At 37.5% G+C, this 24,255-nt stretch overlaps 1 protein-coding gene across 1 annotated transcript; it reads left to right on the forward strand.

The window, feature by feature from the left end:
- The first annotated feature begins 266 nt into the window (after positions 1-266).
- Positions 267-23,713, forward strand: LOC105033553 (uncharacterized). Its single transcript, XM_010908417.3, has 11 exons — positions 267-683; positions 2,934-3,002; positions 5,466-5,558; positions 5,727-5,848; positions 7,738-7,933; positions 8,479-8,654; positions 11,970-12,099; positions 13,009-13,169; positions 13,848-13,939; positions 14,472-14,568; positions 23,317-23,713. The coding sequence occupies exons 1-11, from the start codon at positions 369-371 to the stop codon at positions 23,360-23,362; spliced, it is 1,497 nt and encodes a 498-aa protein (XP_010906719.1). The 5' UTR covers positions 267-368; the 3' UTR covers positions 23,363-23,713.
- Positions 23,714-24,255: the final 542 nt, after the last annotated feature.

Here is a 24,255-nt window from a genome sequence, read left to right on the forward strand (position 1 = left end):
AAAGGCCCAGGGCAATTCTGCCCCACCATCAAAAATTTGTAGCAGACCTGCAAAAATAGAAAAATAATATAGGATCTGTAAGTTAGAAAAATAACTGTAATTTTTTCTATAAAATTATCTTTTAATATCTAGCAGCGTGTACATATTACCAGAAAAATGGATGAATCCACACGCACCCAGCATTAGTCCGTTAATAAAACCTCGTTCTTCTTACGTATCATTATCCGGACGTAAATATCCTCCCCTCGACGCTGAAGAGAAGGTTATTTCTGTCCCCTCCAAACCCTTCCTCAGGTCCGCTCTCTCTTCTTTTCTGGTCCATAAAAGCAAACACCTTTCCATCCCCATCCTCTCCCCCGCGTCCAACCATGGCGCTCTCCCTCTCCAATCTCTCATTCGCTCCCTCCAAGTCATCGATCAGGGGATTCGGCCCCGACCTCTCCAGCCGCCTCCATCTCCGCCCCTCCTCCCTCGACCACCGCCTCCCCGCTGAGCCTTCGCTTTCGCTCCGTCACTTCAAGAAGAGGAAGAGCCCGAGGAGAAGCGGGGACTGCTCGGCTGGCGGCGTTGGTGGGTTCGCGAACGTTATCACGGCGTCGGCGGACTACTACTCGACTCTTGGAGTTCCCCGGTCCGCTAGCAACAAGGAGATCAAGGCCGCCTACCGAAGATTAGCTCGCCAGGTACTCGGTACTGGCGTTCTCGAACCTTTCTTGGCTTTGATTTCTTTTTCTTCCGCCTCCAATCAAGAAATTATATGAAAACTTGGTCGGCGTTACTTCGTAATATTTTAGAGATTTTGGACGCTTTTAATTGGTTGGTCATAGAGAAGGCATGAAACAAAAACTAAATTTTGCTCAGATTGTACTAGATCAGTTGTTGCTTCCTATTGAGATCAAAACGAGAAATACAGCAACCTAAAAGGGGGAAAACTATAAAAACAAACAGATATAGTCCATAAAGAAATCGTACTCTGGTTCAATGTCTCGCATTAGTGAGAAAAAACACAATTTTGACAATGTTTAGATCATTAGACTTACCTCAGAGGCCCTTGTAATTACTTTGCCTCCAAAAAGACGACATGACAGACTGAAATGTACCCAACTTCTAGGTGTATTCCTTCAAATTGTTAATTGCATCTCTGGCAGACGCCATTTTGTTATTGGGAATGACTTGATCTTGACATCAAAGATCTCAACCAAAGTAAAACTGCTAGCAAAGGTGCACTGTATATCCCTTTTCAGGTACATGAATAAAAGTCTTCTTGTTATGGGAGAACTATGGAAAAGGATAGAAGCGAAGAAGAAAATTATGAAGCTGTTGTATTAAATCTTTATGGCATCATCATTTTAGAGATTAAGCACAAAAAGAGAAACATCCAAGATATAATTTATATCGCTTAGGTGTTTTTATCATTTTTTAATAATTATAGCCAATGTTATCTTTGTTGACACGTACTATTGGAAAACTTAGATGAATACCCAATTGCTCGCATACCAAAGACAATAAAAGGGTATTGATAAGTGCAAGATAGACTTAAGTGGCAAAACATAATCAGCAATAAACATCCTATGTAACTATACTTTCTTTTACTAGTTTAGAATATTATATTGAAGTTGTCATTTTATCTCTGGGACATCTGTGCTATTAGCTACAGGGTATGATACAAATTCCTCAGCATGGGTGGAAGATTGCTTAAGGCTGCGAGGCTTGTGTAAGCTCCCACTAGAAATTGTACCTGATGTGCCTTTATACTATAAACCCTTTACAAGTACAAACCCTCATCCAGTAAAGACATTCCCGTAATTCTCTCTCAAGTCAATACTTTTGAATGAGATCAAAAGAAGTATGTTAAGCAAAAGTGGGTTTGTATTCATCAACTCAGTTAAATTAAACAAAACAAACATGATAAAAGGACCGCTTTGCTTTATTTGCAGGTTTTACTGTTGGGTGGGTAAAATCTTTGGTTGGTAAATTATGTACACTTCATTGCTGGTGGTATCACAACCATCCATCTAGTAGCCCCTCCTCTTATCCATCTAACATTCCCTCCTCTTAAATCAATCATGCATAACGGGCCCTAGTTATAAATTTAACTTCATATTTAAATTGATGAAGAATGTACCAAGCAGAGTCCCTGTGGTGGATGGAGTAGCTTACCATTCTTGGTTTGTGATCATACTATGTCAGTGAGACCACAGAAAATCTTGTTGAAGGGCTGAAAGTGGTTATGCTTTTGGGTTGTTTGAGCGATAAAGATGGTGTCATGCACACGTGAGAATAGGATATATGGATATTAAGGTAATTGTAGGAAGATTTTTGTTCTTTTTCTTGTTTCAATCAGTATACCAGCAGGCCAAGTTCTATTAGAATCTGAGCTTATGGATTGAAGATCCTTATCCATATCCAAATTTGCAAGAATAACAATACAGTGAAGAAAAATTTAAATCAGCATTTGTGTCTGGATGTTTTTATAGTTCTAAAATGTGGCTCTATTATAAAGAAAGTAGACAATTGATGGGGATGACTTGGTCATGTCTTTTAAGAGTCAGGGAAATCCTGTGTTAAGTAATGTTGTCATGGATTCAAGTTGAAGTAGTCATGGATGTTTTAATGAAAGCAACTATGCTAAAAGATACAAACTAGATAGGAGGCAAATATGATGGTTCACTAATGCATTCAATGATATTGGCAATTCATGCCTTATTTTTATTTCATTTGACTTTTAAATAATTATGTATTTAATTACTGTTCGGTGATACTTGGGTTAACTAAGTCCAAACCTTGTGCTGCCTGTTCTATGAAGTAGTCAATATGAAGTTTCTAGAAACATACCTAGCTTTAAAGTCCTACTTATCGTACAACATTAAATATGCACGTTCTTTTATGTTGCATCTGCAGCAGTATGCTGACTTTATGTTTTATCTATCAAGTATCACCCTGATGTCAATAAACAACCTGGAGCAACTGAAAAGTTCAAGGAGATAAGCACCGCATATGAGGTATGCAAGTTTTTGTCACACCTTTGAACTCTGATTTTTTCCTTTCCTTTCTTTTTTCCTCTGCGGGGGTTTGGGGGGGCTTGTTGTTTAATCTTTCCTGTTATAGTTGTTTGCTCTTGTATCTAAACTAAGATTTTGCTTGTTCTACCTAAAAGCTGATTCTTTATGTTCTTCATTTGCTTAATATTCCACATTCTACGGAACTCCTAATACTGTGTTGAGCAGCACTATGCAGTGCAAGCTAATCTTAGAAGCTGTTTAGAGATTTAGACACCCAGAACTTATAGCAAAATGAACCCTTGGTATACTAAACTGAGAAAGGCACCATGTCAGTTGTCATCTTTACTTAATTTTCATCATTCAACATGCAGTTTGCATACATGGTTGTTCTTGAGTATTACTAATATTGCTAGAGACCCCTTGCCTACACGATACGAGCCACTCTCTGTGAAGACTCAAGCATATGCGCATATGTGCAAGGTACAATTATTGGTATCCTTGTATGCTTGCAAGGTAGACCTAGAATCTGCATAAGTGCATGTGATATAGATGGAGTAATAGCATACAAACTCCGCTTTAGTTCTTTGATAGATATCCTGAAAATCTGAGTCATACATAGGAATTGTGAACCATAAACTTCTTGTAGCATCATATATGATCAAAAAATTTGTACCTTATTGGTTGCTTGCATGAAACATCCTGAGCCACAAATTTTGTTATTCTGAAGTCCCATGACTATATCTGTATTCACAAAGCCCAACTATTTATAACTGGTTTTGCATGTTATTTTCTATCATTTGCTCTTACTTACGGGTGCCATCCTCCATCAAAAATCAAAACAAACTTTTGTAAATCTTTCCTTGCAATAATACCCCTTTTTCTTCTTCTATATCATGGTAGGCCTGCATCAGACATGGCTATCACATTCTGTTGGTTTCTGTCACTTTGTGCTTTATGGATGGTGGACTTCCCTTGATCTAATATTTCGTGTTAAAATCTATATATGAGGTCCATTCATCTGAAAGTCGCCTACAGAATTGTTTGTGATCTGAATAAGTAAACTGTGCTCATGAAAAATAGATTTGTTGGTAATCTTACTGGGGAGAAGGTTTGATGGCTATGTTTAAGGTTATTATCATAATATGGCAATATCATAGGGATATGTATCATGAAGATCTGAGCAGAATAAACTGTGATGCTCACAAAAGCAGTGCTGCCATGAGGTTACATAAAATTTTGAAAGCATGAATGAGTGTCAATTTCATGTTTGAATCCATTATATGCAAGAGAGCTCGATCATAAGGACCTTGTATGTGATCACATAATAAACCTTGCATGTGATAATCATATTCACTGAGCTTTGGATAACTTCTGATTTCTCTTTACAGTTATGTCCTGTCTTGGCAAATATGTGATAAAGGAGATATACTAAAGGGGCTGTATGTAGAAAACTGATATCTAAACTATTGGAATGTGTTCAATCGAATACAAATATTTCATTGCCTAAATTATACTCCACGTATAACCTGAATAATCATAGTATTCACCAAGATATTGAAGTAGTGATACTGATACCCATACTGGTGTCTTGCTAATATGGTTTGGTGCTGTATTGGCACATTTTGTGTCTCTTGGTGCCGACAAAGCAAAAGCAGGGAGCATATGATGTGTTGGTAATTTGTTATGTTATGGTACTGAGGGTGTACCAGTGCAGTACCTTAGTGTATGATATGGTACTGAGGGTGTACCAGTACAGTACCTTAGTGTATGGTACCGTATGGACTATACACACCAATACTTACATTCTTGATACCGTTCGCAAATATTTGGTATATGATGAGTTTATATTCATAATACATTTACTTTAACATATATGGCTGTTTCTACCTGTTGTTACCCCTCATATGCATATTGGTTTTATGTAATCGTTATATAGATACATTTATTACCTTACAATCTTAATCTTTTTAGCATTTTTCTCCTTTTTGACTTTCCAAATTCTTCCATGTTCTATATTTATATAACTCTGTGATTTCTTGAATTGCTCCCTAGTCAAACTGGTGTTTGAGAAGCCAGCTTTTGTTATGGGTCCACCATAATTGAAAACTTAGCTGTACCCATGTCATTGAGCATAACTATTTTGACACTTCTATAGTTCTATTTGCATAGCATATAAAAGTTGGGGGCAATATGTTAAAATTTACAAGAATTAAGGCTAGCTTGCTTGCATACCCTTAGCTCTCACTCTTGTAAGAACTGTAAAGCCCCTGAGGGGCCTGGATATAGGTTTACAAGACTTCACACTCCCTCTGTTTGTTAGCTATATTGAATTTGTATTATTTTTTTATCATCTTTAATCACTGGAGTTTGATATTTATCATATCTTTCCACTACTAGTTCCTTTTGCAAAACATTTCTTTTGAAAAACCAGTAGTCTCTGTTACTGAATCTCTTCACTGTCAGGTGCTGTCAGATGATAAAAAGAGGGCTTTATATGATCAGTATGGTGAAGCTGGAGTTAAGAGTTCGGTAGGAGCTTCAGCTGGAGCATATACGGTAATAAGCTAAGCTTTATGTGCATGGCTTATTGAATGGATAAGTAGATGTGTTAATGACTTAATGTTGAGATTGTGTCCTGTTAGTTGCACATGGAAATGTTCTTAAACATACCAGCAGCAAGGTGCATGTCTTTTTCAAGCAGATTTTCCTCTATCCATTTTGCAGACTAATCCTTTCGACCTATTCGAGACTTTCTTTGGTGCGAGCATGGGTAGTTTCTCTGGTATGGACCAGAGTGCATTTAGAACACGCAGGCGTGGTGCTGCTGTCAAGGGTGAAGATGTAAGGTGATATAAACACCTCCAAGTGTCTGGAAAAAATTGCTTTCTTATTTCAGTCTAATTTGAGAAATAGGCAATGATAATCTTTGAACATGCACAGAACAGTTATGATGCCCAAGCTATAAAAAATACATTTTCTAGCTATACATACATACGTGCATGCATGCACCAATTTTCTGAACTGTTGAATATGATTTACTATCAATAAACTGCCTATGGACCAAAAAATCATATATCTTGGAGGTCCCTAGCCTACACATCAAAATGGACAGTTTAAATAATATGATACTGTGCTCATTTGTGACCACTTGATACATATTGCTAGGGGTTTCCAAGATACATGATTTTGGTCAGTAAGTAGTATAGAGGGAGTAGATTATATCCAACGTCTCAGATCATTGGTGTTGTTCCCTTGTCTTCCAATTTCAATTGACCGGATCTGATATCAGATTCAATTGACTGGAGCCTTGTTCACCCATCCATATATCCATACATACATACATATGTACATATATACTTGCATATATGTATTACTTGATATATTTATTAATTTGTTGAACATATTTCTTTTATGTGCTCAAATTTAAAAATTCCTTGTACAATTGGAGAATTTTACTGCTTATTTATGCTACCTGTATTTTAAAACTCTTTTCAGTGTGATATACTGCAAGCTGTGTGTAGGGCATCACAATTTCAACATCTTTCATTTCCTTTCTGCACATTTTTTTAAAATTTTCTACAAGCCTCTATACTGAAAATTTTGCATCAGTTGTTACCTATGCAATATTTTATTTCATTTTACTTTTTGAGAAAAGGAGGGAGATCCACTCACCCACACTTTTAATTACCTGTGTTTAAATATTTGGGGTTCCAACATCCAAGATTCAAACCTAGAATCTCTGGGTGTGAAGCATAAGGGTGTAACAACTAGAGCAAGTCCTAGTTCACCAATATTTGGTGTATTTCTTATCACTACTGTTAACTTTGGGAGTTCAAGTCTCAAACCAACTTAAGATCTGAAGCAAATTAACAGTCTCTTTTTCTATGGATATATGCCAAAGGTATTTTGTAAAATTTATAGTTTTATTGCTCAAGGGGAGAAAGGTAGTGTGCCAACTGAAAAGGTTCATATGAATTGAAAAAATCTCCTGGAGTGTCATTTCAAATATTTTTTATGCCAAATTTTCTCTGCAACAAAATTTTTGCTCACCATTAGGGAACTGTTTATTATGGAAATGTGGGGTATATCTTATCTAATAAATTTGGCACAGTGAGGAGGGCTGTTTACCAATTGGACATGTTTCCCCTTGACCAAAGTCTGTTAAGAGTCAGGGTACTGTCTATGTGCATGATATTGTCCTACTTTATTTGAGCTTCTTGCTGGCATTGACAGGCTTTAGCATCTATGGTAACAAAAAGAAAACGTCTGCAATGATGAAATTCAACTATTTATCATTGTGGATTTCAGCCAGTTTTACTGCTAGAAACTCTCAAGGTACTAGTTGTGGAATGTTATTGCATTTCCTTGTTCCTTCTGATAGTCATTTATGGTGAAAAGTGCCAAATCTGATGTATCAGTAGACTTGATCACTATATGTCCATGACCCACCAAGTTGCTTATTTTAACTTTTGTGAAGATTGACGGGCAGGCAAGTCTAACATGGTACTTCTACCACAGATTGTTTAATATGTGTTGTTGATTCCCAAACAACCATAAGTTCTGCTACCCAGTTAAGTATATGGATGTATGTAATGTAGTGTGGATTGCTGATTGTTGTCTACCTGGTCTTGCATATTTCATACTCAATTATCTTTTGACTTGATACTGTTCAGCTGTTCATCTTTGTTAACTTTATCATGAAGATTACTTAGCTAATCCCAAATTGTTTCCTCAGATATGACGTAATTTTGGAGTTTTCAGAGGCTATTTTTGGTACAGAAAAGGATATTGTGTTGTCTCATTTGGAGACATGCGATGTCTGTGCTGGCACTGGATCGAAGATTGGCTCCAAGATGAGAATATGCTCAACTTGTGGCGGACGAGGTCAAGTAATGCGAACTGAGCAAACACCTTTCGGATTATTTTCCCAAGTGAGTAAGAAATATGTCTATGTTTCCAACTGAATTAACAGCAATCAGGATGGGAGATTATTTCACCAAGGGAAAAAATTATAATTTATTAAAAATCAGGAGTAATTTGGGAATATGTTGGAGATTGAGAGGTGAGGTGCTGAGAAATATATTAAAACATTGAAGAATCTCAATGAATAGGAGACAAAAGGAAAAGTATCCATATGATCTATGAAGAATATGACAAGAATTTTCGGAAATCGCAAAAAATTCTTAAACTAGTAATGCTTTTTCAAGAAGTCAGTATAAGTGCAAGAAAAAATGATGAAAAAAAATTGAGGATGGTTAAATAATTTTCCATAAATTGGAGTATTTTGTTACTTCATTTAAAACTTAACTTGCTTGATCGCTACTTTAATATGTTTTTTTTCCTCTATTCTTTGCCTTGGTGAAACAATCACAATGTGGAACATGGTGCTTATACTAATTAGGGAGTGGCAATTTCATTAAAACTCACCGTAGTTCAAATGGTTTTTCTAATAAATTTCAAATTTTATTTATATTAGGTTTCCATTTGTCCAACTTGTGGTGGAGAGGGTGAAATCATTTCTGAGTATTGCCGGAAGTGTGCCGGGGAAGGGCGTATACGTGTTAGAAAAGATATTAAAGTGAAAATACCTCCTGGAGTTAGCAAAGGTAGTACTCTTCGTGTACGTGGTGAAGGTGATGCAGGACCCAAAGGGTATGTCAAAAATGTTCTATAGTTGCTAGCTTATATATTAATGCAATATTCTTATTGTTTTTCAAAGAATATATGGGTTTCACATCATCCTCCTAGCCATTTCCCATCAAATATGTGTAAAGAATTTTTCCTTTGTTTCGCATATTTCTATAGTATGTATTGAAATATTGAGATTATGAAGGCAGTACAATTGAACATTTTTTATTTTAAATTGAAGTATGCTATGTGCCATCATGTGAACTTGTGAATTTTGATATTGTAAATTTGGAATTATATGAGCAATTGTATTTTTTTTTTGTGCTTCGGAAACCCCATAAGTTGACCATGCTTATTTAAGTGTCATCCCAAGCTTTACAAATCCTTCTTCACCAATGATTCCCTATTGAGCGACCTCCAATGCTTTTGCATGCTTGGCAAATTCTTTTTCAGAACTTCATCTAGATTATCTTAAATCGAGGTCATCCATTATTCTTTGTAGCACATGTCGTATTGCCATGGTTATTCACTATTTCTTAAATTAGTGTAACTCCTTGCCTTCCTCTGACGTGCTCATTCTTCAAACTGTTCTACCTAATTTTATTAGAAATTCACCCTAATATTCTTAGCTTTGCCATGTTGCTTTGCTTGCTTGTTCTCTCCTTACATTCTAAACCATATGATGTTGGAGGTCTGATTGCCATTTTGTAATTTTTTCCCCTTCAATCACCAGTTTATGTCTCAGCTACTCTATAATGCAAGAGTACTTCTTCTCTTGTTGACATAACTTTGATTCTTTTGAATATTTTTTTTGTTATTTGTCTAAGCTTTAGTACGATGATTTAAGATAATGAAATCTACCAGACCTCATGATGATGAATTCTACATTATGGCTTCATTACTTCAGAATAAATTTTGTAGGCTCTTGTTTTTGTATTATAACTTTTGTCCTTATTTGTTTAAGGTTTTCTTTCAAAATTCTGGTTTTAGAAATTAACCTTGTTCTAGGGCTGAGCAAATAACTAAAACCCGAAGAAACCCACCCAATCTGACCCAATAAACATCAGTTTTGGTTGGTTGAAAGACATAAATTGAGTGGAATCGGATTGGGGTTTGTAAAAAATCAGTTATTATGGTCGGGTTCAGTTTCTACACTTTTAACCTGTATGAAACCGAATCTAACCGATTTAGTATTTCATAAACTCACTTTCATTTTGAAACAGCATCATTTAGACTTCAATACTTCAATACTTCATTTAGACTTTATTCTAAAGGTTTAGATTTTTTTTTGCATTAAATTGATAAAGAAAAAAGTAAATAAGCTTAAGTGGGCCAATATTGGATTTAAAATCAATATTGGGTCAACATTGAAGTCCAAACCGAGACAACCTGCTCAAATCCGCTACAAACTGTTCACTTCAGTTTCAAACGGTTTATACATGATAAACAGTCGGCAGCAGATTAATTTTCTTCAATCCGATTGGGTTCGGTCAGATGAAACTTTTCTCTCAATCCGACCGAACCGGACCCGTGCTCAGCCCTACCTTGTTCCATCAAAAATTACTGCAACTTAGCCAAGAATCAGAATCCCATATAATGTGGGTCAGTGTAATGGATCATGGCATGATCTACTAGTGTGTATTAATCCTTATTTTCAATCGTCAATCAGCAATGCAATATTGTAAACAACATGAAGTAAAATGTCTTCCTGAATATCCAACAAGTTCATTAATGATTTGTGTAAATAGATTCATCCTTAGTGCTGATAGTTAGCCCACAGCAGTTTCAATTTAAGGTATACACATATCTCTCGTCCATGAATTTGATCAAAATGACCTTGTCTGACATTCTTTTATATGGTTTATTTGAGTTGATTTAAGGCCACATGTACATTCTTTTTGTTTCTTATCCATAATTGTATATTTAAAGTCACATGTGCAAGTTCCATCCCCACTTTGAACAATTTCACTTAGATGCGTGCAAGCATGCACAATAAGGAAAAAGGTTTCTAATGGATTTCAAAACTGGCTAGACTTTGCGGGGTCCCAATTTGTCATCCAGAAGAACAGATTAGAAGTGCACTGTCAGATGAGCAAGTTTTGCTGTTTCAACAGTCAATCAAATGCTTGCCTTTTGACTTATTATTTCTCTACTATCCCATCAGCAAGCATAAATACTAGTGAGAAATCCCACTTTTAGATACTGAATGCTGCAGGAAGAACTAGAGATCATGGGGGAGAAGGAAAGACGGATCATTTCTTGAGGATAGGGTGATCCAAGGAGGGAAGCAAGGAGAGAGAGACATGGGGTTAGGGGCTTGGTAATTGAGAGAGTTTTGGATAATCAAAAGGGAAGGGTGGTTATGGGGGGTGGAGATTTATATGTTTGGGTAATTTAAAAGCTGGGGTTACCAAGGGAGAGCAAAGAGAGTGGGGAGAGAGTAAGAGACATGAGTTCTCAAGGGGTGTGGTGGCATTTTCTTCTCCTCGTTTCCAAAGAGAAGAAAAAGAGAGAAAGAGAGAGGGGGGGAGAAAGAAAAGGAGGGAGGGGAAGATGTTGGAGAGGCCGTCGGATGGCCTCCAACGGTCCGCCGTGGCCACTGGACAACGTACTCTATGCCTGCGGTGCCGTGGATGTGAAACAGGGCTGGCTTCACTGTTGTAAACTTAAAAAAAAAAAAAAAATCAAAACATGAAGCGGGCAAATCCATTGCCGACTTCACTATTCATCAGTGTTTTAAAAAAAATGTGATTAAAGAATAGGGGGGGTCGCCTCTGTTCTGCAGTTGCGCTCCGCTCGCGCGGTGTCCGCTGCTCGGTGGCCATGGTGGCCATCTAGCAAACTCCGACAGCCCCTCTGCCAGCTATGCATCCCTCCAATACATCACTCCCCTCTCTCTGTCTTTCTCGCTCGTTTAAAAATCCTATTGGACGACATCGAACCGCGGAGACTTCTGCAGCCCTTCGACGGGCACAGCAGGCCACCATCGGTCTCTAGCGACATCGTGTTCCCTCTCCCTCTTCTCTCTCTTCCTCTCTTTCCCTCTCTTTCTCTCTCCCTCCTCCAATGTACCATTTTTCTTGGCTTGAACCGTCTTGGTTCTTTGATGGTCCAGCTCAGTACGGGGTGTACCAGCCGATTCGGGCTGGTACAGAATTCACTGGTTGGAAGGGAAAGAAATTTTCTTATTTCTTTCTTTCTTCTAAGAAAAAAAGAAAAGGATTTCTCGTCAACCTAGTTTTGTTATCACATCTTAAATTAGTATATGTAGAAAAATACATATTAAGCTTATCCTCATGTGCATTTTTTTTATTTATTTGTTTATCTTTTGCGTACCAGGGGTCCTCCTGGAGATCTTTATGTATTACTTGATGTGGAAGAGGTGCCAGAGATACAAAGGGATGGCATCAATTTACGTTCAACTGTCTCAATAAATTATATTGAAGCCATTTTGGGGGCTACTGTTAAGGTGAAATCTAAACTTGCCATGTTTTGAGTTGTTTATTGAACTGTGCAACTGAAACATATTGCCTTAAAGATATACGATGATCATCAAACCAACCACCTTAGTGAAAATTATGAAGAATGAAAACAGATGCTAATAACTAGTAAGTCCCATTTGTTCCATGGTTCTTCATACGTAAATAGCCATGCATTGCATGTTCTCAGCAAGGAGACAGAACAAAAGTTAATCTCCTGACCTCATCTTAATTGCATCTGGAGCAACTTGTTCCCTGGAGGACCTTACAGTTTCTAATTTACATCACTAACAATCTTGTGAGCTGACATGTTCGGCTTGTCAAGAATAGCCTAATGCTGAGATTGCCCTAAAGCTATAAATATTGTCTTGTGGTCCTCCCACAGTATGGAGGATGTGTATTTTTGTTTCACAAATAACCTTTTCTAATAAATGGCAATACATTTATTATGCATTTTGTCACCATGTTAAATCTTCATGAATAAGTGAACTTAATAAGGAAACTTATGACTAAAAGATGAGGTATTCATGCAGAATTTGATGTCGGTGTGCAGGATTTAGGTATCTGACATGGATATATCAAGTTTAAATATCCTGTCGTTATAAATAGAATTATTCCAATTCCTTTAAGTCATTTTAGATACATGAATAATAGGGAATTCAAATAACTTCACCTTAATTTGTTGACATGTCTCTTTTCTTTCCCTTTGTTTATTTATAGTTTTTGTCTATATGATCATTTGGTCATCATGTCTACCTGCTAGTAGCCTAGTACATTAGAAAGAATGCTGATTTATTGCATTTCGAATGATCTATATCCTGTTCATGTTTTTGCATCATTTCACTATTAATGGTGCCACTGTATTGATCTTTTTTCTTGTAAAAGCTTGCATTAAGCAGGTGAAAACAGTTGATGGATTTACTGAACTCCAAATACCTCCTGGTACTCAACCTGGTGACGTGGTTGTTCTAGCAAAACGAGGTGTCCCTAAGTTAAACAAGCCATCGATACGGGGTGACCATTTGTTCACTATTAAGGTCACTATACCAAATCGAATCAGGTGATCATTATAACCTTTTTCCAATATATGAGCTAGTTGTAACCAGATTAAAAGTGAAAAGGGAATCAAATGTGCAATCACTGATTTGCTTTGCTTGCCTGGTTGTAACAGTAATCTTGTTTAAAGTAGATTTTTCAGACAAAAACCACTTGGAGTTCATCCACAAACACAACGCTAGATTGGCAAAGGACTGGCTGGCCAATTTATCCTTATAACATTGGCCCCTAAACTGACCAAAGCAGCTTGTAGACAAAAACCTCTTCTGTTTCTTTGCTTGCTGGTTCTTTATGAAGCATTAAGAAACATGAACTTCTGAAGAAGAGAAAGTTGGATTTTCTATATAGACCTCTTTTTGAACATTGTTCTTAATAACCTAAGCTTGTTAATATTACAAAGCTGGCTGCCAGCAGATTACATAAACCTTTGTTTTGTAATATATAGAAAGTCATCTAACCTATTGATTTATCAGTTTATCAATGTTATCTCTCTCTCAGCTAATTGTCCTTGTTAGCTATTTCTTATTATTCAGGTTTATTCTTAATGTAAGCCAATGTCTTTTTGTTTCAGTTCTCAATTATCATATTCAGTCTTCTTGTTGAACTTATAGGAATACATGTTGTGATCATTATTTGTAATATTGGCATCCCTACCATCTCTTGACTATGCATTTTCTTGCAGTGGACGGGAGCGTGAGTTGCTTGAAGAACTTGCATCTTTGAGTGATACTTCTCTCAGCCGTACACATCCTGGTGCTAAAGCCAAATCGCAGAGTAAGTTGAAAGCACTGCAACTTATAGAACTTTTTGCTTGATAAAAATAACTGAAATATGCAAGGATTTGGTACCTTACTCTACTGGACTGGTACATTAGACATCCTTCACACTGGTGTACACAAAATAAGTGGAGGGCTCGTGCATTGTACCCCCCCCCCCCCCCTTTTCCCTCTTTTAATACTGTTGCATGAAAAGAAAAAGAAAAGGGGGTGCTGGCTGCTGTGATGGCACCAGATACGTACCAGTACCATAGTGGACTGGCACCCAATTGGTACAGGTAATGGTAGTGGGATATAAAACCAGAGACATAAGTTTTATTGAAGGTTGAGTGGAGAAATGTAATGTCAAATATATGTTGCACACACGCTAATGAAAATAGAAATGATCTACTTATAAAGGTTGATGTTCTCGGTACTTTATTTAGTTCCAAGTGAATTGCTCATTTCAGTTGTGTAAACACATATTATACTTAATAAACTTTAAGATTATAGTCCTAGAGAAGTGTAAAACCATCTATTTTTTGTTGCAGTAAAAAGAACGGATAGCCAACAAAGTGTGGAGGCAGAAGATTTGGATCAATCTGGTGGGCAAAATGACTTTTGGCAGAAACTAAAAGATTTTGCAGGGTAAGTACTCATGCATAATCCCATAATCTGTGCTCCATGAAGGATATTAGTGGCTTCTTATGCTGATGAGTGATAACTAGGCTAGTATCAATGTCCAAGATGTTATGATGTTTTAGGAGAGTCTAGATACCCTGTTTATCTGTATGCCTTGTACTTCTGCAGCCAATATATTTTATTTTTGTCATTGTTGTTGTGTTAAAATAACATGGTGTACTAGTGTTGTCTTAAAATAGGAACTGATCTAATATGTGTTACAACCTGTGGATATAGTCTTAAGATGTAGCTAAATTGGACATTTTGCTGCAATATGATGGGAGACAAAGCTGAAGTTTGTCGAAAAGAGTCTCTTGTTTTGTCAAACTTTAAACATTAAATAGATTGATTCTTTGGCTGAATTATGAGTCATTTGGAAGGAGTAGAAGGAAAAGATTACTCCGAGATATGATAACACAAAATATTATTGAAAAGATTGTATTCTTTAAATGGTGTTAAAAGATGAGTTACATGTAGCCCTAATGCTTTTAATACATCACTTGACTTAGAATGCCCAAAATGTTTATATATTTTGACAAAAGTTGGCCTTTGGAACAACATACCTTAGCTAGCTGAGGTCAAAATCATGTCGGCGATGATGGAAAATGTCAGAGTGAGGTTCATCATATACTTTGGTGAGTAAAGTGGGACTTATAGATGATAATTAGTATTTGTCAGTTGAGGGATTTTGCCATAAGTGATTGCTTAGTGGATGAAAGGATGCAAGGATGGAGTTCTGATTAAGGGTGACAATTTATGACTTGACTCATCAATCCGACCTATGAATGATCCGCTTTAAGCAGGTTTGGGTTTGACATAAACAGGTTTGGGTCATAAATTGGTCAACCCATCTAGACTGTTTATTAAATGGATGGGGTTTAGATTTAGACCCTAGATCCGTTTAATCCATTTTGGCCCATTTAATAAATAGGTTAGATTATAACCCGACTCATTTAACATATTTAAAATATGTTCAATATGTTTTTGATACATTTAATCTGATCCTTTTATCTTGTTTAACCCGTTTAACTTGATCTATTTAATAAATAGGTTATATGAGTTGGGTTGGCTCACCCGTTTAGTAAATAGATCGGATTCAGATTTGAATTTTTGATCTATTTTATAAATAGATTGGATTTGGATTGACGAATTTTTAAACCCAGCCTACATTTGACCTGACCTAACCCGATTGTTATCCCTAGTTTTGATAGGATGACAAGGTCTTGAGTAGGTTTTTGTTAAGAGGTGTAATTCATTCATTCTTAGGTGGTTACCATATGATGGGTAATGGGCTCTCTATTGGAATTGAGAAAGTTGAGATGGATTTTTGAGGAAAATGGTTCAAAAGTGAAAGGGGAAAATGATTTTAGCCTTGGGAGTGTAGAATTAGATTATTGCTTTTGTTTATTGGGTTTAATTGTGTAAAAGAAGATGTTCATATCTATCTGTAGACACCCCCCAGCTATTGGAGCGAGACTAAGATTCCTCCATGCTGGATGCATCCAAAACCCTAGAGTAGCTGGAACCAAAATCCATATATATATGGATCCAAGCCTAAACCTCAGACCAACCTGAGCATAAACTCTAGATTGGCCCAATCTAGAATCTTGGACTAATCCCATCGTAGGCCTTAGAATTGCCCGAACTTAAGCCCTAGTTGTCTAATTTAAGAACCTTAGCCAACCTATCTTGCTGTGACATTCACCCCTTGATATTTTTCACACTCAAGGTTGTCAAATTGCTTAGGTGATGCCAGGTGGTGGACCCTTCATATGGCTTTTGCGGGCACCTAGGCACCTAAACAGCCACCTAGGGAGGAAAGCTTTCTAAGCTTTTAGTATTCATACTTCTTTTTAATATGTTTATTTTTCATGCTTTTTGGGATCATGAAGCTATTTTTCACACTTAAAAAAGTCTAAAGATCAAAATCCAGAAGGACGGAAATAATAGAATTGTTGCCCTGCTAGTTATGGAACACATCCAGGTAGCAACCACCTAACAAGTAGGAAGAGGCAAGCATGCTAGAGAGTTGCAAGTAGAAAAGGAAAAATTTAGGGGGAAAAGTGGAAGAATGGCGGGATTAAGAAGAGATGTGCTGGTCATCATAGTCGCTCTTGCTGCTTGTCACTGGTGGTTGACCTATCAGCCACCGTGCACGAGCCCACTGGATATACTAGGTTGTAGTAGCCTTCATTGTCTTCCATGTGTTTCATTTGAGGTTTAAATTGGTGAAGAAGATTGGAAAAGAAATTCATAAAGAGTTAAGGTTCAAACAGGCTTGGCCTATGCGGTCCAGCCAAATAAAGTGCCTAGGCGGCGGCTCTTAACAACACTTTGGCTCTTCTTTATATAGGTGTACACTAAAATCAAAGCCCTTCTCTGAGATGGAGAGCAGTTCTCGATTTTCATTCCCTCTTTAGGGAAACCTAATCCTCTTCTAGGATCACTTGCTGTCGACCTGACATGTAGCACCCTCTCTATCCTTCACATCATCTTCTTGTAGCACCCTAGAGCCTTTCCAAATAAAGATGAAGGGGGATTTTCTCCCTAACAACCTCCACATCTTTCCTTCTATGGTCCTAGAGCCTTTCCAAATAAAGACAAAGGGAGATTTTCTCCCTGACAAGTTCCATCCTGGAATTTAAATTGTTGATATGCAATGGCCCTTCACCATCCTTTAATCCTAGCCATCCCTCTTGGTTGTAGAAAACACATCTCTAGAAAATCTCAACCACTCATTGCATCAATCTTCTCCAACCTAAACTAGTTAATCCCTTTCATCCATTTCACCATCTTCTTAGTGCTTATATCAAGAAGCCTGTCAATCTAGTCCTTTGTTCTTATCTTTTCATCTCTACCATCCAAAGAAACACAACTAAAGAAAACATAACCTTCTTGCATCCTAGCTCTACACAACATCAATCCTCTCTCTCTCTCTCCCCTCCCCCCCCCCCCCCCCCCCACTGCCAATAATTAAAAGAGCCCTCCATGTCACTCATCTCCACCAATGGATCTAAGCAGCCTTTAGAGCTTTAATCCTAATGCTCAAGCAGCCTTCTCTTCATCCTAGCCCTCTATTGAAGAAGAAACACAAGAAACACATCTCTAGTAAATCTCAACTCTTCATCCCTCGCCACATCACCATGCTTGAGCCTATTCTTTGGCTAATTAGAATACGCCACCTAGCAACTAATCCTAACCCCTTAGATCTTAAGAAGGCCCTAGAATGCCCAACTCTAGCCTTTGGTTTCCCCCTTCTTCTTCTATAAATACCCCTATAGCCCTCTTTTTCCTTGGTAAAAAAGAGGAGAAATTGGCAACCCTAAGAGAGGTCATGCCAAATAGAGTCCAATAAAACCGTAACTAGTCTTCTCCTCCGGGCCTTTTTTCCTACCTCCAAACCCTAACAAGCCACCTCAAAGCACCTACAACTTCATCCAAGCATCCAATCAAGAAGGAAGACCTATCCTTTTCATCTTAGTTGGAGGCCTTTCCGAGTGAGAACCTGATACTAAGGGGATAGGTAGAGGAAGCAACACAGACAAGGTGCAATGTTGGTGGCTTTCTCATCTCCTTTCCTCTTCTCCTCGTCTTTTCTTTTTCTTCTTTGCATCTTCTTTGTTTTTGAGATTTAAACCCTAATCTTAGAATAGGTTAGAAGTAGAACCCCTAAAGTATCCAATCTACCTTTAGGATCTTCACCCGGGAGGGGTTGTAGGGTGTGACTTTATGGCCCTACCTCGCTAACAAGGACCTTGTCCATTGCCCTATCCCACTCAACAGTTTCATAATGATACCCTAACTCCAAAACTTAGGTGGTGACTCCAAACTGAGCACTGGTGGTAGCCTATACTATCTTGACATTCAACTTTGATATAGATGTCCAAATGTCTTGTGAGTGTCTATTGGCAAAATATGATTCAGGTATTACCATTCTTTACTATCAAGCACTCTTCCTTCTAAATCAGGTTAGGTTTATGATCAAAGTATGATTCATCCTAGCTAACAACTTTCTACAGTTGGCTTTAAGCCTGATGTTGAGCCTTTTATGAATTAGTTATGAATGCTTAGGCAAGGTGATTTTCGAAAGAAATCATGTGCCGTTAAACATTGACAACAAGTAAAGTTGTCTTAGTTTCAACTCATGCAGCCGCACAGCAGCCATCTTAAGTTTCACCTAGTCTTAGACATGGAGGATGGCAAAATGTAGTGTGGGAAATTTCATTTGTCTGTGTGGTCACTTGGTACCAACCAAAGTTTACTTGAATGAATGCAAGCATATATATCATGCACCTAAGTTCCAATGTTTTGAAACAAAGGCCATGGTATGTGGGTGGCCATGGGGCGTAAAGACATATTCGGGTGCTTATATAGTTGGTTTTTCATAAATTATTATCAAATAAACATAATACATAAAAGAACAGTAATAACAATTAGTAACAACAACAACCACAGCAGCAACAACAACTAACAATTAGTACTTACCACTCAGTACTTTATACCTAATAGCAATAATATAACATTATTGACAAATTAACATTCTTAATAACATATTTTGCCTAGCCATAACCTACATCTAGTCACCATTAACTGAATTTGCGCTACCCACATAGGCTTGCATAATAGTGTGCTGCATATGTGGACAAGGCTAAAACTTGCTGCTTGTACAGATGCATAATGCTAAGTGGGGCCACATATGTGGGCTTATAATGCTAAATGAGCCACCTATTCAGCTCATACCGCCTAGTTACCACTTATGAAGAATGTGGTTTGCTTAGGGAACTTCATCTACATATGAGGCTGTATATGTCACTTTCAAAATAAGAAAATCAATGTTTTTTCAACTTACTAGTGGAAATTAAAAAAAGAAGACTAGGTTGTTAGTTGTACTCATTTTAGAACATGGTGAATTATAATGATTATTTGGTTATCGAAGTGTATGATCATAGCACAATGTAAATCAACATTTCTTTTTTTGTAAAAGCATGATCTTAACTTTTTGGAGTGGCTAAACTTAAAGATAGCAGATTTTTTTTAAAATAATGAAAAAAAAAATAGATTTCTCCACATATGTTCCAAAATATGGAACCTGATATCAACACTTAAACAATTATATCTTTCATAATAGGAAACTTCTATATAGGGTGGTGTATGTGCATCGGGATCTTTGGAAAGTCATCCTAGCACCCACTTCCAAAGAGTTTCCTCATTCAATATTTCTTTTCCCTATTTTTTAATAAATAGACCTGGTTCCTTGTATGTACTTCCATATTAGCTCTAGCATCTACGCTTGCTTCATGTAAATATGGTTCAATCTAAAGCCAAACATGATTTTATATATTTTGAAAATTTATCCATGTTTTATATTTAGGGTTGCAAGCCTGCAAGTGAATCAGGATTGGAGTGGGGTTGCTTGATCCATATCCAATCCTATGGAAATTTGGATGTAATATCTGGATCTAACCCAACTCATCTATAAGCTATGTCATGTTGATTTACACTTCTATATCTAAGATCCAAATAGAGAAAATGCGTTAAAGTTGGATTTTCAATCTAAAGCCAAACATGATTTTATATATTTTAAAAATTTATCCATGTTTTATATTTAGGGTTGCAAGCCTGCAAGTGAATCAGGATTGGAGTGGGGTTGCTTGATCCATATCCAATCCTATGGAAATTTGGATGTAATATCTGGATCTAACCCAACTCATCTATAAGCTATGTCATGTTGATTACACTTCTATATCTAAGATCCAAATAGAGAAAATGCGTTAAAGTTGGATTTTTCTAGGTCCGAGTTCATCTCCATCTTTTTGGGGTTGTCTCGGGGTTGAGTTCAAGGTTAGAATATTTTTGGGGTCAAGAATTTTCTAGATACCAATCCTTTTGTAGTACCCAAAAAAATATATTGCATTATAACTAGCTATTTTAGGAAAGTGATTAGACAATTTTGCATTTAGGAATTTTAGCTCAATACCATTGATTGAGAAAAAGAAAGCACTTTTTAGGAAAAGAAGGGTGTTTTTTTGCAAGTCACACCAAGTATTTGTCAATATTACATAGAAAAATTTCTTTTATCACTATTTAAAAATCAATTCGGAAAATATTAACCTTTTTTTGGGGCAAACACTTTGGCTTAGGCTTATTCCAATGGATGTGGATGATTGTTTTCTTGCAATATTTGGTGGGACCTTTGTGAGCAAGGTTTGTGGAATCAGTACTGGACCTCATACCATCCAGTGATTGGTTCGGTATAGTACGAGTCCCTACTGTACCATGCTGGAGCATATGGAAATAGGGAGGGGAAGCGTGGGATGGAGAAGGAGAGATGAAGAAAGAAAGGGATAGAAGGGAGAGCAAAGAGAAAAGGGAGAGTGGGGGAGAGAGGTTGAACCACTGTGATTCATTGCGAGGCAGCTTCGAGAGCTCCAGATCCAACAACAAGGATCGAGAGGGGGAACGAGAGAGAGAGGCCGAACCACTTCTATTTGTCATGGGGAAGCTCCAAGAGCTGTGAATCTGATGTTGGGACCGAGGGAGAGATGGGAACAGAGAGGGGGGAGAGAGACTCATCTGGCCAGGGTTGTCATCATCATTATCGACTCAACAGTGATTGAGGGATTTTGGTATTACAGCTTCAAAGAGAACTGAGCGAGGAATTGGGCTTTGAATGTGGGAGGGCCTTTACATCCTAAACCGATCGGCTGAATTGTGTCAGTAACCAACTGGTCCAGTTGTGCATCTTGAACTAGTTGGTTTGGCATGGTTCCCGTAAACTTGATTGTAAGTTATGGGTGAAATGACACTTGTCCCCATTTTAGAAGGTTCCTTTCTTCCTTTTAGTGATTATTTCTTAGCTCTCCTAATCCCCCCTCCCCAAACCATTGGGACTCCTACCAGTGGGCAATCTCTAAGATCTGTGTTGGTTTTGCGATCTCCTACTCTCCCTCTTGGGGTGGATCACCCTTTTCCGCCTCGATCTCGAGACACTATTGCAATAGGGAAGACAACAGCACCAACATTTTTGGTTGGGAAGCTTTGAGGTTCCTTTACATTGAGAGACAGAAGAGGGTTGGCGTTTACTGCCTTGACTAGTTAACTATGTGTGCATATATTTAATTTTTGCTTATGCAGATAATTTATATATTAGGATGGGGTTGTTACGTCAGTTGTGTCAGGGAGTTGCATAATCCATCTTGATCTATATATCAATTAGGGTCGGGTCAGGTCGATTAGAAAAATAGAAGATCCAAATCTGGCCCTAAATAATAGTGGGATCTAGGTTTAGAACCAAGCAGACCCATATTTTCGTGAAGGGGGCTAGCTGGGTTGAATCAGGTCTTAACCGGTCTCAGGGATGTCCAATGCATTTGCATCTCTCATTGTTCCTAAATTGTCTACTTCAGGATATTGGGATATCCATATGGAATTGAAACCTCCATTTAAAATCTCATTTGTTAATTCCAATAGGTTACCCCTTCTTACAATATATGTTTTACTATTAGCTGCAAAGGGGGCAGACAGTTGACTTTATGATCTTCAGCAATACATGCATGCGTGAATGCACGCTTGCTTGTATGCATGCAATATATAAAATGCACTTGAGAGGAAGCTGTCTTTAGTGGATAGCTGGCATTCCCTCTGATTCAAGATTTTCATTTTTCTAAGTAATAAATGCTATTCCACTTGGTGCACGTGCTGTGTGTGTGTTTGTGCGTGTGTGAGAGAGAATTTTGAGAGGCAATGGTAGGACCAAAGTGGAATCTTGCATGGGAGTTTACAATATAAAATAATTATATAATTGTTGATGTTAAAACAGGAAAAATATTAGTGAATTTAATCGAGTTTGGGCTAATTCCTAGATAGTTAGGTTCTGGATTCTTGTTTCTTATTCTAGATCCCTGATTGTTCATGTATGTTAGGTTGGAGCGCCGCCTCTTGGACCTGAACCATATTCTTAAGTGGTTATGTGTATCCAATGTCCAGATCAAACCAAGGCCCACATTTTAATTTGGCTTGGATCATTCTTTAGTAAGCCATACTTTTATTTTGAGGTGATTTGATTTGCGAGCTGCCATTTATGCTCAATACAGCTAGGAACTAGGTATTACTGTATGAATTGTTTTGTCTTAGTCAGCTATACTTCAATTTTAAGATGAGTTGATTTTGTGGGCTGCCATTTATGCTCAAGACAACTAAGGCTCTGGACATTACTCTATGAATCATTGTTTTGTCAGCAATACTTTTAACAGTGGTTCATAGAGTGATGCCTAATGCTTGATAATATAAGCATCCCAACATGCTGCACGTAACTAAATGAACAATGCACATGATGGGCTGTAGATGTTTGCAATAAAGTGATCTTTTGCCAGCAGTTATTGGTCAGGATCTCTCTTACAGCCAGTCGGACTTTATTGGTGAACAGGAAATTTACATATCTAGTGAAGTGTATAATATACAGAGAAACAATCTTGGTCTGAGGGTTTGCTGAACGCTAGCAAGATACTGTGGATAACCATTCTTAATATCATAAACAACTATACACTTATTTGATGCTGAGTTTGCTCTATATGTCTGCTTGGGGTATTTATCCCTTCATAAAAAAGCAGTATTATTTCATTTCTTTTTTATTTTTGACATACTTCAAACTCATTTCACCTAGCCATATTCACAGTATCGTTTAAGCCCCATGTCAGCTGTAATGTGAACTTGCAGGTCGGTTGCTAATGGAGCACTAAAATGGCTGAAAGACAACCTTTAGTTCGAATGCTGTTTCTTACAGATTTTAGATGATGATGCCATCCCCGTTCCGTACGTAGATGAGTCCATGGTCCATGTTCTCCTTTCTCTTTTTGGGAATTGCCTGAAGTTGTCACACCCGTTGCTGCAACAAGCCCACACATGGAGGATAATATTCAAGAAACGACGGATCAGAGACTTCTTGTGGCATTCTTTCAACTTTTAATTATTTTCCCTTTCTGTAGAGTTAACAATTAATAACTACAATTCTTTGCACAGGTGTAATGTTTTTTCTGTTCTTAGCTTCTTTTGAGGACAAGCTAAAATGGTTCAGGGCACCGTGTGTTATTTTCCATCACTACCTGTTGTTGTTCTTTGCAGAGTTTGCAGGCTTGTCTTTCAGAGTCAAGTAATCCGTTGCCTGAAGCACCAATGTTTGTTCACTTGTTTGATGGGCAATATATGATAAACTCAACATTCCAGTTACTTATTCTCGGAACGGTGACATGTTAGAATTTGAATTGCATAACCATTAAAACAGCTGAAACTGAATGGAAAATATTCTTAGACAGAAAATTCAACGGGAGTCAGGATACTGTGGATTTTGTGCCATGCCGGTGATGATCATCTCCAAATCATAGATGATGTTCCACAAATTTAAACCTCAATGCAGAAAACTATGGCACCACACGAAAGTGTCTGAAGAGTGGTGCTAAGCTTATATAAAGAATTGAAGTGACACTTGAGGCAAAAAAAGGGAAAACTTTTAAAGAAAAATGGATCTCTTCAAGGGTCAGACTAAACTTGGCACGCTAATGATGCATTTCTTCTTGATTGCTCCTGATCTTGCCTCATAACGTAATATAACGAAGAAAGCTGACTTGATATTTCTTCTAGAGTGTGCACGTTTTTTTT

The sequence above is a fragment of the Elaeis guineensis genome, chromosome 1 (genome assembly GCF_000442705.2).
Source record: "Elaeis guineensis isolate ETL-2024a chromosome 1, EG11, whole genome shotgun sequence".
In the NCBI taxonomy this organism is placed as follows: domain Eukaryota; kingdom Viridiplantae; phylum Streptophyta; class Magnoliopsida; order Arecales; family Arecaceae; genus Elaeis; species Elaeis guineensis.

Bases quoted from the DNA above. Each gene is read 5' to 3' on its own strand.
- LOC105033553 (XM_010908417.3), top strand. From the start codon at position 369: ATGGCGCTCTCCCTCTCCAATCTCTCATTCGCTCCCTCCAAGTCATCG. The intron at 7,934-8,478 runs GTGAGTAAGAAA...TATTTATATTAG, and splicing joins CTTTCGGATTATTTTCCCAA to GTTTCCATTTGTCCAACTTG. The intron at 8,655-11,969 runs GTATGTCAAAAA...TTTGCGTACCAG, and splicing joins GGTGATGCAGGACCCAAAGG to GGGTCCTCCTGGAGATCTTT.